The sequence below is a fragment of the Alligator mississippiensis genome, chromosome 10 (assembly GCF_030867095.1).
Source record: "Alligator mississippiensis isolate rAllMis1 chromosome 10, rAllMis1, whole genome shotgun sequence".
NCBI lineage: Eukaryota > Metazoa > Chordata > Crocodylia > Alligatoridae > Alligator > Alligator mississippiensis.
The window spans coordinates 76,488,670-76,501,455 of NC_081833.1; the positions used below are offsets into that span (position 1 = coordinate 76,488,670).

The window sequence follows — 12,786 nt, forward strand, 5'->3', positions numbered from 1 at the left end:
GGAAGCCGCAGCACAGCTCTGTTTAAACAAGTGCTGTTAATAGAGCTGCAAGGGGGGCAGACGGCGCCACACAATCCGGGGCAGGGAGGGGAGCAGGGTGCCCGTGCACCCAGCTCTGGAGGCAGGAGCCCGTTCCCCCGGGAGAGGTGCTGGCCTCGGTGTCTGGGCCTGGGCCGCGGTGCCAGGAGGGCGCCAGGCCTTCCTTCTGCACGCACAGTCTTACCTAGCCAAGGAGGAATTCGGCCCAGGCCTGTGGAACCTCCTCCTGCCAGCTGCGTTCCTTGGGACCTCCTTGCTCACAGCTGTTCCCAGGGTTTTCAGGACGCAGCCCCCAGCTCCCGGTCCCATGGGCATGACCCCCGCATGCTCTCCCCCCCAGGCTCTGTACCATGGGAAGTTCATCGACACCGGCTTCACGCTGCCTTTCTACAAGCGCATGCTGAACAAGCGGCCCACGCTGAAGGACCTGGAGTCCATCGACCCTGAGTTCTACAACTCCATCGTCTGGATCAAGTCAGTGCCCAAGCACAGCTTGCACCCCACCTCATCCCTGGGCCTGGCTTCTCCTTGCGGGGGGGAAAGGATGAGGCGCCCACAGTGAATGGGCTCTGGCTCAGCCTGACACACCAGGCAGCTCTCAGGCCCTTGGCACTGACAGCTCCAGGCAGCTGCTGCAGAAACGGGCTGCAGCTTCAGAGAAACCTTCCCTACGAGGCAATCAGATTGGCCATAGGATGCTCCTGCCAGCCATCACTGAGACCCCAGGGTGCCACCAGTGGGGCCCTAGCCCCCAGTCCTCCCTCCCCACTCCCTTCGCACCAAGGCCTGGTCCCCAGGAGGGATAACGCTCCCCGTGTCTCTGCCCACAGGGAGAACAGCCTGGAGGAGTGCGGCCTGGAGCTCTACTTCATCCAGGACATGGAGATCCTGGGCAAGGTGACGACCCATGAGCTGAAGGAGGGCGGCGAGAGCATCCGGGTGACAGAGGAGAACAAGGAAGAGTACATCATGTGAGTGCCGGCCCCGGGCTGGCTGCAGCACTGCGTGGGGCACGGCCGCTGGCAGCAGGGGACAGCCGGGACATGACCCTGGGAGCTGGTGCCAGCACCTGCAGGAGGCAGAATCGCAGCCGGGGAGGGATGTGGCAGCAGGACCCAGCTTGCCTTTCAGCCGCCCATCCTGCCTGCCCAGCACTGCCAGTTCAGTGCCGAGCTGGTTGGGATCCCGTGGGAGCTGGTGGGTGCGAGTCAGTGCTTCCCTGCTGCTCCTTGGGGACTGGCTGCCTGCACCTCGCCGGTCCCCACATGCCTCTGCAGGCTGACCTGTCAAGGGGCACTGCTCTTGGCGTCGGGAGGCAAGGTTGCTGCCCAGCAGAGCCAGGCCAGGATCTGCCAGGCTCTCCTGCATCCCCAGCTGCTTCTGCTCCTCTCCACTTACCTGCTGCTCCCTGACTGCTCGTCCCTCCCCGCTCTGGAGGGGCAGTGGGCAGAGTCACCAGGAACCTGCCAGGCTCTGGGGATGGGGGCTGCTGCAGCCAGCGCTGCACCCTGCTGAGCGGTCGGTTTGTCCTCCCAGGCTGCTGACAGACTGGAGGTTCACGCGGGGCGTGGAGGAGCAGACCAAGGCCTTCCTGGATGGCTTCAACGAGGTGGTGCCACTGGAGTGGCTGCGGTACTTTGACGAGAAGGAGCTGGAGGTGAGTTGGGCATCGGGGCAGTGCCTGGCAGTCCCGGCACCTGCTGGACGAGCCACCTCGGGGCCTACCCTTTGTCAGCAGAGCTGCCGGGTCTGAATCCTGCCTGGGGCACGAGGGCAGCAGCGACCCTCCCACGGCCTGGGAGGAATATTGCTAGCCCGTAATCCTGCCCCTGATTTGGCTCCACTGGGGGAAAAGGAAGGGAACGCATCGGCTGGACACAAGTGAGGCTGCGGGGATGCCCATCCCCCAGGGGGTCACTGCCAGGCTTGTAGAGGAGCTGACCTCCTGCTGGGCCCATGGCTGGGAGGTCCTGCTGCCCGTGCCCCGTTGCACTGACCCTGGAGAAGCCAGCGTGTCTGCTGTGCCGGGCGCCGTCCCTTTCCAAAGCTGGGGGCTGAATGGTGCCTGCGGCTGCCCGCTGACCTGCCCCGTGGTTCCCCAGCTGATGCTGTGCGGCATGCAGGAGATCGACATGAACGACTGGCAGAAGAACACGATCTACCGGCACTACACCAAGAACAGCAAGCAGATCCAATGGTTCTGGCAGGTGAGCTGGGCACCGGCAGCAGCCTTGGAGCCCTCCAGGCTGCAGCAAGCACGTGTCCCGTGAAGAGGCCTTCGGCTGGAGCTGGCAGAGGCGCCGGGGCAGCACTTGGTGGTCAGCCTGTTTCCAGCAGGAGCGGCTGCTCGGGGGGCAGGACAGGAGGTGACTGAATAAAGCAGCGCCCGCTCAGTGGCCAAGAGAGAAGGGGAGGGAAAAGCAGCCCTTGGCCTGGCAGCCCGCAGGGCAGAGCTCATGTCACTGCATCACTGTGGGGGAAGCTGCTCCTTCCAGGGTTTCAGGCCAAGTCTGGATTCAGCTCTGCCCCAAGCCCGTGGACCAGAGCCCATCCGGCGTGAAGGGCCGAGAGGCAGGTGGTGCATTAGGCCTGCTCTGTGCCCTGGGTTGTTGGCTGCCCCGGCGTCGGGGGGACGCTCCGCCTGGGGTTTAGTGGGTCTCTGAGGTTCCTGATGCACCTGGGCGGAGGAGGGTGTCGCCAAACCGAGCTGGGCTGGAGAGGCACGCTTTCCGTTGCCCCTCCCCAAAGCGATGACTGGACCCCCACCTTGTAGGTTGTCAAGGAGATGGACAACGAGAAGAGGATCCGGCTGCTGCAGTTTGTGACGGGGACCTGCCGCCTGCCGGTCGGAGGATTCATGGAGCTCATCGGTATTTATGCCCCGGGTCTTTGGGAAGAGAGTGGGGGTAGAGGAGGAGAGTTGTGACAGTGTCCGAGCCCCGTGGTGCTGGAGAGGGGCAGGTGGGGGCAGGGGCAGCTTTCCAGCTCTCGGGTCAGCCGTTGTGCTGCAGATGGAGGCTCGGGCCATCTCGGCGATGCTTACTAAACGTTGGCACCTTCACCTCTGTCCTGGCTTCTGGAGCTTTTCCACGGTTCCAAGACGGGTTAAATCTGAACATCACAGCGTCCGAATCTGAGTCAGCCGGTTCCTTTAAAACTTTGATGGAAATCCTGAATGTTTTTTAAAACTGGTTTAGGGCTCGGAGTTCCTGTTTCAACATCCTGCTTAGCTGGACTAGAAGGTGTTTTGTTACCATGCAGACTTTGACTGGTGCCTTTCAGGGTTTACTGAACATTTCGGCTTCCTCTGAATCATCGTCGACAACTTTCTTCTCAGCATTGAATCAGAGCGCGGGGGCTGAAGGGACCTCGGGAGGTCCCGTCTAGTCCAGCCCCTGCCCAAAGCAGGACCAGCCCCAGCCCCAGCTAGATCAGCATCTACTGCTAAGATTGCTTCTGCTCCTGATTTATTTCTGAGTTACTTCTTGTAATCCTTTTGCCTCCAGACCACAGACTTCTTCACTGATCACTTCAGCTCCCTTATCAGTAATTCTGATTGTGGTTGGCTTAATCCCTGGAGTTTGAGCAGTAGGATGCCTTACCAAGTACACAGTTTGTTTTAATTCCTGCAGTTAGGGAGGATCTTATTATCCATATCGATCCCCACTGAGCTTTTGGCTTCAATGAAGTCCCGCGGCAGTGAGTTCCCGGGGTTAGCAGCGTTGCCTGAAGGGCCCTTTCTTAGCCTCGGTGTGTCCCGTTTCGTGCTGGAATGAGACGTGTTCTGCTTGCGCCCAACAGGCAGCAACGGGCCGCAGAAGTTCTGCATCGATAAGGTTGGCAAGGAGACGTGGCTGCCGCGGAGCCACACCTGGTAAGGCCTGTTCCCTGTGCGATGTGTGCGAGCGCCGGGGCTTGCCCGTGTTGTCTCGCACCACCCCACAGTGGGTGTGCGGGGACGTGGGCACCACTGCTCAGCAGCGTCCAGTTTGCGCAGCTGCAGAGGAGGTCCCTGCCGTGGGACCTGCGGGGCGGGGAGGACGGGGCGGGCGCTGCATTGACGGCCTGCGTTGTCTTGCCAGCTTTAACCGCCTGGACCTTCCCCCCTACAAGAGCTACGAGCAGCTGAAGGAGAAGCTGCTTTATGCCATCGAGGAGACAGAGGGCTTTGGCCAGGAGTGAGGGAGCTGGCCTTTCCCTGCCCGACCAGGCTGCCTGAGTGCCCAGCAGGTGCCAGGAACAGGCTGCGTGCTGTGAGCGCCTGCTTGGGGTGGAGGCAGGAGGAGCCCATGCCAGTTCCTCTCTCCTTCCTCCCCAGAGGCAGCTGCAGCCAGCGGTAGCCTCTTGTCATTTGTGCCAGCGCCGCGCGAGGGGGACAGGCCTGTGCTCCCTCCCAGAGCAGTGCGAGCTGCTCTGGGAGGCAGGGGCAGGGAGGGCACCAGCACCTTGCGGAGTGGGGCAGGGGCATCTGGCCCCCTGGGGAGGGGTCTCTGGCTACGTTCATGCTAAACTGTCCCTAGCCCAGTGCCTGAGCTGCTGATCCTGGGGTCTGAGGCCCAGGCACAGCGGGGACTCCTGCCCCCTCTCCCACAAACGCCTCTCTATCCCCACCCATGCCCGGGGCAGAGCCACCTCACCAAAGACGCGGGCGCGATCGTTACCTCTCCCCGGCACGGGGTGTTGCGGGAGCCAGGCAGCGGATTCAGAGCACGCCCGGTTCCTCCTCTGTGCCGCGTATTCGTGCTCCTCGCATCCCGGAGCTGCTGGGCCACGTCCCTGCAGCCCTTTGGAGTGAGGCTTCTGCCCGGAGCCGCGGGCGGCCAGAGCCCAGGCTTTGCCGAGGGCACTTGCTACGCTCCAGAGCCGGGACGGGGCTCTGTATAACGAGCTGCAGTTAAAAAGGGGAGGAGGGGGGCACTGGTTTTCACGGGGAGCTCTTCCCATGTTTTCCCTGCCTCTTGGGGCGTCCTGCTGCACGGGGCAAAATGGGAAGTCAGCTCTGGCTTTGGCAGCCACGGAGTCTTACACACGTGAGCCCTTGGCAGAGGCAAGGCCAAAACTCCCATTGGCTTTCCTGGGAAGGGGTCAGGCCCCAGGCCGGGGAGCCACCCTCCCCGACTGCCCTTTTCCTCACGCCGCAGCTCGTGGGCTCGCCGGGGCCATGCACAGAGCGAGTGGGCTTGTGAATTTGGCCCCCAGAAGCTGGGGCTGGGGGCGGGGAGGACTCCGGGGCAGGCTGGCCTGGCTGGGGCCCAGGCCCCGAAGCTGGGGGCTGTGCTGCTTGCTGTGTGTTTCGGTTTGCGAGTGCGTGGCCCGCGTGCTCTTTATTTAATGATACGAGCGGGAGGCAGCGCTTGGCCGTGGTGCTCCTCGGTCCGCGCCGCGCAGCTCTGTCCCGGTGCGGGCACACAGCACCCCGTTCTCACTCCGGGCCTGCAGCCGCGGAACGGGCACCCCCATCTCGAACCAGCCACCTTAACTTCTTGAAGCAACGACCTTTCCCGCCGCGCCCCGTGGCCGGCAGCTGAGCACCCTCGCGGGGCCTGGGCCTGGTCTCCGGGCTTAAGCGCAGACTCGGGGCCTGATGCTCCGGATTCACCGCCCCGGTGCGAGTCAGACGCCCAGAACTGAGGCAGAAGCAGGCCCTCCGCCAGGGCCGTGCTGCCCCTTCCTTCCTCGGCAGCTTCTGCTGGTCTGAGCCGCGGCCCCGGAGCCCTTCCTGGCAGGCTGGCGAGCAGCAGCGGCCTGGGTGTGTGCGTGTGAGCGTGCGTGTGTGTGAGCATCCGTGTACATATCTGTACAGAAACGAAGTCTATGGATACAAAAAAAAAAAGGCAATAGCTTTTGATGGGTAACCTGGATAGTTTTGTACTGCACCATCCTGCCTCAGTGACGCCGATTTCTTGTGCAATAAACAATAAGCAGCTGCTTGTGCGCTTTGTGCGTGAGTCTGTGACGGCGCGGGGCTGGCGCCCGCCGGGGCAAGGACCCCGGGGAGGCAGCCTGGTCCCCGTCTCTGCCCCTCCGCAATGTCACCGGTCCCGGCCCGGGCACCGGCTCCGCGTGCGCTCCAGCCCTCCTTGCTCTTCGCCCTCGCCTGCGTGCTCCCTTGCGGCCTTGAGGCAGGCAGCGGCTCCGGGCGCTGCGCTGAATTTGGAGCTGGCTTTGCCCGTGGCCTTGCTGGCTGACCTGTCGTGGAGGCAGGGGAGGGCCGAGACTACGGTCTCAGCCCCGGCCCTCCGGGTCGAAGGGAACACCCCAGCACAGGTCAGTCCGGAGAGGGCTGGTGCCGGAGCCCTGCCTGGCAGCCGGGCTCGGAGCCGAGTCAGGGAGCTGGGTGCGGCGTCCCCTGCGCCAGGAAGCCCCTGGCCCCTTGCCCGGAGCCGTACACGAGGCTACGGCTGCAGCAGCCTCTTCCCTGCCAAGCCAGCCCAGGCCGCTGCAGCTAAAGGGAAGCAAGGCCTGGAAATGTGCTTGCTGCCCTTGCAGCCCGGGGACGGCAATGGAGACCACACGGCTTCGCACCTGCCATCCCGCACCGGGCACAGCCGGGTACCGCAGCCTGGGCACTGGGAGGCACGGGCAGCTAAGGTAGGGCGACCGCAAGGAGCCGAGTCAGGCAGTCCGGGCGCAGCGTGCGGGGCGGATGTAACGGGGCCAGCGGCTCTGACCGCAGTCGGGCTGGAGGACAGCAGAGCTGGGCCTGCTGGAGAGCACGCGGCCTCCTCCCCAGCCCCGTGAGCTTCCCTCCCGCTGCCCCGGACCGTGCCAAGAGGGCTGGCGCGTGGCCACGCTCCACGTGCCCATGTTTGGTGCGCGAATGGCCAGGGGCTGCGTCCGGCCCACAGGCCAGCGCCAGTCGCTCCTGCCGCCGGGGTGGGAGGTGAGGCCGATGCTGCCTGGAAGGGGCTCCCCCGCCACCGCCGCGTGTTCCAGGAAGACGAGCGGTTTTACTTGTGAATTCGCCTCCGGGGGCCGGCAGGGCCGAGCGCCAGCCTGGCCACTGCGCTCGGGGCCCGGGCCTCCCGCCGCTTTGCCAAGCAAGTCGAGGACACGGGGACAGCCTGGGCTTGCTGTGGCCCCCAGGCTTGTCCTGCCAGCTCGGCGCAGGCCGCAGGAGCCCCCTTCTGCTCCAGAACGAGCTGCTAAAGTTGACCCCTGCTCGCAGGGTCCCTGCAGGCACGAGGGAAGCCCTTTAAAGCCACAATTCCTCTACCGAGCCCACGTAGCGCAGAGGCAGCGGGAGCCTCTCGCCAGCGCACGGCACGGCCTGCGGCAGGCTCCGAAAACGCCACTTCCGTGCTAGGGGAGGATGCTTGCGAGCAACCGCAACCCCGCTGGGCCAACCGCTGCGCTCAGTGCCGCACCAGGGGTCCGGCGGGCAGGGTGGTGTAGCACCCAGGGGTGGGCCAGGGCATCGCGGGCAATGCAAGCCACATGGCTCCCTGCCCCCGGGGAAGGGCCCTGCCAGCTGGATGCATTTGACAAACGAGGGGGAAGAGGCTGCTAATTGCAAGCACAGGACGAAGCACTGACCAGAGCTGGCAGCTGCTGCCCTTGTGGGTTCAGGCGCTGGTGGGCGCAGGCAGGGCCGCAGGGGGAAGCGTTTAGGGGCAGTCTGGACGAGGCGAGGGTGGACACATGCACGGGGCGTCTGACGCTGCCTCTCCAGCACAACGCGGGCTGTGGAGGAAGGGCCATGAACAGGGGCCAAACACCAGGAGTTGCAAATCATTCAATCAGCAATGGTGCTGGAGCACCAGGACCCTTCATGGCCAACAGCTGTGAGTGCCGCCACACCCCGCCCTGCCCATCCTGCCCCAGCAGTGCTCCCGCAGCACAGCCACGCTTGTACCAGCTGCCTGCTGGGCACAGCCCTTGTATCCCGCTCCTGGCCCCGAGCGGCCTGGCAAGCCACACCTTTCTCCTGACTGGTGAGTGCCCGATGTTTTCTTTCTGTTCCCCACTATTGCTTGGCCTCCGTTAAGAGTAAGCTGTGTTTTGAGCATGGGGGTAGGAAGCCTGAGTGGTCAAACCAGAAGTCAGGCCAGGAGTTGCAAGGTTGGAGGCAGCTAGAGAGGCCAGGAATACAGAGGCAAGACCTAAAGCACTCTGGCTCCCTTGGGCTGGGGGGGAGCCCGGGGGTCCCCAGCCCTGACCTCGAGCAATGCTGAGGGGCGTGCGCAGCGGCAGGGAGCAGCAGCGGGGCTAACGCAGCACTCGGCCTCGTGAGATGCAGGCGGTGACGTACCGAAGCAGGGGCTAGAGCAAGCTTCTTGTGCCGAAGCGGTCTCAATTCTCTGCCATTCGTGGCCGATGTTATGACTTGAACATTCACGTGAATGGGGCACGAGCGGCCAGCCTGTCCGATGAGAGCATTCAAACCACCTTCCTGCTCCTTTTCGGAGAAGGAGTAGAGTTTAAACCGAGGAGCAAATGCTCCTGCCCTACGTCTGCCTCCCTTGACCCAACCTGTAACCAAGTGGCTTGTGGATGGGTCCAAAAGGCCGTGCCCGAGGCTGCCGAGTCGCGCTGGTTCTGCTCCGGCGGCGCTCGGAGGGAAGACGACCTGGAGTCCGTGCGACTCCTCCTCACGGTCCCAGCACAAGGCGTGATGGCGTTCACACCGGCCGCTGCTGGTCCGAGGCTGGGCTGGCAGCTCGCCCCGCTGCGGAAAGCCTTGTCTGGATATCGTTAGCATTTGACTGTCCCCCACCAAACCCCCTTGGAAAGCGCGGAGGCCGATCACTAGCAGGCTTTCTCCGAGCTATTTCCTCTGTAATTACAGGGCCCGGAGTCGGGGGCTGAAGGTTTAGTCGCAGATGTCACTAAGCCGAAGTAAACAGCAGAGCTGGGCTCCTACGGCCTCGGGAGGCAGGTGGGCGGGCAGCCCCCACGAACCTTGGCCAAGTCGGCGCCGCAGGTGCGGCGTTCCCGGCTCCCCCCAGCTCCAGCAAGGCTTTTGCCTAGGGAGGTTCGTGCTGCCCACTCGCACCTCTCTGCTGCCCTGGGAGCACGTCGCAGGCAGGTGTGCACGGTTAGCCGGCCGTTACTAGAGCGCCAGCACAAACACCGAGAGCAAAGGCTCCTTCCCGGGAGGCCTTTGGGAACAGGCTGGTTCGAACGCGAGCGCTGGGCGCCCCCTCCCGTGGCTCTTCTGGACTACAACATCCAGCCCGCACGGGATGGCTCTGCACAGCTGTAGGCCACTGCCCTGGTAGGAGGAAAAGGCCCCGAACGGCCATGTGGTGGGGACAGCTCTTGGCTTGGTTTTAGTCTTTAAAAGGGAACCTTGCAGACCCATTAGAAGTCCGTGTCTGTCTCGTGCATTGCAGAAGCTCGGTACCTGCTGTGTTCGCTTCGGGGTTTCTCGGAGCGAGCCCAGCTCTGGTTCCTGCCCTGGCTGGGCTGCGTACACAGAGCAGCTCTCTGATCCCTGCGCTTAAGCCGTCCCTCGAGGCTGAGGGAGTGCAATATCGTCCGTGGTATGATGGGCCGTGCCGGGTCTCCAGAACAGGGGCATCAAACTCGTCTGGCTCCCGCTCCATGGGCCACATGAGTGGTGAAGGGCCAGCTCCAGGGGCGGGATCAGGCCCACAGACCCCCCACCAACAAACCAGACCCAGCACACGCTGTGGCCGATCCAGGACTGCTGCGCGTGGTGCCTGCCCCAAACCAACTGAAGCAGGTGCCGTGGGTGGCTCCCATCCCCACCCATGGTGTCCCGGGCCAGCCAGAGCGGGTGCAGGGTTTGGCATGCTGGGGCCCCTGGACCAGCCCCATGCCAATGCTACGTGCAGCGTGGGTCCCGTGCCATGTCTGGCGCACACCCCACGTGGGTCAACCGGAGACTGTGTGCTGGATTTGGCCCGCAGGCTGGATCTTGAACTCCCCTGCTCTAGAGGATGCAGAGCTGTGGGGCCAGTGAATGTTTCTGGTGTTGGGTGGAAGGAGAGTTGTTTTTTGCAGTAGGGTGTGGCTTCCCTCAGTCCTTCAATGAGTGCTTCAGACCTCAGCTCTAGCGTGAGCTGCTTTCAATTCTAATATTGCCCCTGGCGAATGCCCCGGGGGGGGCTTTGGTCTCATGTCTGCGGAGGTTGGTACGGGGCTCTGGTGCTGAGGGAGTTTTTGCGACTAGTTTGAAGCTGTTATAACCTGGCCTGCTACGGAAACCCAGTGTCGTCTCCAAGTCACTTTAGTGCCAAGATGGGGCAGCTGTCTTGCACAGAGATGGCTAGCCAGGATGCTGGATACCAGTGGCGTTTCTGTACCTTAGCCATGTGCTCTTTGCCCTACCATTAGCTGCGTCTGTGCTCTGCACACTGGTCACTGCTGTTGCTGGTCTTTTAAGGGATATTAAAAAAAAAAGAAAGACTCAGGCCTGTGCTCTGAAAAGAGTGTATGAAAAATTATGAATCGCGGGGGGGCTTTGCAAATAGCTTTAGGGGAAAGAATAGGGCATGCTGGTTGCCTGGAAGGCACTTCTTGCACCTAGGAGTAGGTGCTGTTGGGACTTTCTACAGGTTTGACACAAACATTTTGAGATGGAGATGAGTTATCTCGCAGCGCTTTTACCTTGGTGCTACTAGAATGACTTGAAAAGGAGCTAAAAAAGCAGCACTTGTCTGGTCAGGTCTGTGGTAGGGGTTCAAAACCAAACTGAGGCTACAGCTCAAAGATGCATGCAACTTCAGGTCACACTTCCAGCATTTCCACCAGATTAGTGCTTCCCATGCGACTCCCTCCGTGTCTTGCTGAAGCGGAGCTGCATGCTGAGACTGCTAAGGGTCATGATGTTCTCTGTACAGGTCATGAACATAGACTAATCCACAGGGAACAGGCTGCAATGTCAGTCCCCCAAGCCAGCTCCCTCCCTCCCGCACGCCTTGCATCGGGAGCATTACAACGTATAAATATATGACTTCTAAATGGAGATTCCTTTCAGCTGATGGTACAGCTCTGAACTTCTTGCTCCTCCTCAACAAAGGAGTTAGTAGGGGTGGGGAGACCCTTCAGAGAGGATACTGGTGGGGTTTGGAAAGGCTAGCACTCTGCAGACGTGCATTCACTTCCTGCTTTACCACAGGGCAAATGACTAATGTCCAAATCCACAAAGGGGTTTAGGTTCCTGTTTAACCCTAGAGGCTCCTAAAGTCCTTCAGCATCTTGGTGTCTATTTAGTAGTAGGCAACCGTCAGTCCTTCTGGCTCATGCACGAGAGGTCACCCAGACCTTCAACACGTATGCCTAGGCAGGAGTGGAGGCTGCCCAGACCTTCCACTGCCCCTTCAGACCATGGAGACAGAATCGAGTCCAGATGCCCAGTGCCACGATGGCTGTTGTTCTGCCTGTCCCGTGGGCTCATGCATAGGCACGCATGCACGTCCAGACACTGCTGGGCTGCAGCTCACACCTGCCTACAGCAGGATGCTCTCTCTAAATGTTCCCTTGTCTGTGTTGCTCGCAGTGTGATGCAGTAAACGTGTCCTGAGAGTGCCTATTGCATTGGTCTTGTACAAATGAGTCCCGGGGACATGTTGGCTGGCTTGACATTCTCAGAAGCTGACATTCCTAAGGTGCCTAATTTTCCTCACTCGTTATGGTGAGATAATTGGTCAGCTGCCTTGGGACTGAGGTGCTGTGCTGCTTAGGGGAATCCTGACTGTTAAGTGTCTGTGTCTGTTCCAATCCTACCATGATCGTGGGATAACAGCGCTGTCTTGCTGGGCAGTGTCCTGGTGTGAAGGGCTGGGGAACTGAAGAAACACCTGAAGTAGACTTAATTGGACCTGGCTTAGATGGAACTTTCTTGCATTAAATAAAACCCAACTAGTCCTCATTCATAACTGAACTGTGCCTGACAAATGCCACAGCTGCTCTGTGCTGCGCTCTGTTCCTCTTGAAGGTCAGCTATGTGGAGGTAGTCTCATTCCAGTGTAAATGTCATGAGAATTAATCAAAAACAGTGTGCTTTATTTGCACACACTGCCTTAGTCCAGGCTAACTTTAAGCACAGGCCGGCCCTCAATCCTGTCCTTGCTTCACATTTTATTATGTTCCTCCCCAAAATGACCTGTAATTGAAGGGACCTCACTGCAGTACACACAGCAAGTGAAATATGTAGCACTAGCTGGAAGCTATAACAATTACCAGCTCATGTACAGTCCATAAGAGAACTGTGAAGCTGCTTGACAGGCTGCCCAGAGAAACAATGGCTGAATTTACTATAACCATAAAAGAGAAACAATTGCTCTTGTCTAGCATCCCCTGCCATGCACCCTGTCTCAAGGGAGCCCATTTAGGTACTGCTTTATGTCGAAATTAGCCACACTCCAAGTTTTAATTGCATAACCGGAGACTTAACCTGCTTGTCTTTCAAGTAGCCTCCTTTCCCCCACTCGCAGGAGTTCCTAAGACCATCCCCAGTGTGTCTGTGCACTGCCGGGTGCTTGTCAAGGTGGAGTTATTGGTGCTGTGCACGCACTCAAACCCCTTGACTTAACTGAGGCCCCAATGTACCAGGTACTGCACAAACAAGAGCTTAATTTCTTTCGTACTAGGCAGTCATTCAGCTCTGCCTGAGTTTTTCCACAGCCTCATCTCTTCTCCCCTTATTGGACATGCCAGAGACTAAGGCATTCATCTTCATGGGCACATCTGTATTCTCTGCTTCCGTTCCTGTTAACACTTCTTCCATCTTGGAACTATGTTCTTCTCTCTGGGATTCCTCACACTCCAGCAAGTTTG

The 12,786-nt window shown here is 60.6% G+C and overlaps 1 protein-coding gene across 5 annotated transcripts in view; it reads left to right on the top strand.

Moving 5' to 3' along the window:
* The window catches only part of WWP2 (WW domain containing E3 ubiquitin protein ligase 2), a 42,459-nt gene extending 36,490 nt beyond the window's left edge, over window positions 1-5,969 (top strand). For all 5 annotated transcript variants that reach the window (XM_019487738.2, XM_059714007.1, XM_019487740.2 and 2 more), the window contains 7 exons: window positions 380-513; window positions 870-1,010; window positions 1,576-1,696; window positions 2,142-2,246; window positions 2,813-2,909; window positions 3,841-3,913; window positions 4,122-5,969. In XM_019487738.2, the coding sequence (XP_019343283.1) occupies window positions 380-513; window positions 870-1,010; window positions 1,576-1,696; window positions 2,142-2,246; window positions 2,813-2,909; window positions 3,841-3,913; window positions 4,122-4,221 (771 nt within the window). In that variant the 3' untranslated portion in view covers window positions 4,222-5,969. The remainder of the gene's footprint in view (window positions 1-379; window positions 514-869; window positions 1,011-1,575; window positions 1,697-2,141; window positions 2,247-2,812; window positions 2,910-3,840; window positions 3,914-4,121) is intronic.
* The last annotated feature ends 6,817 nt before the right edge of the window (window positions 5,970-12,786 follow it).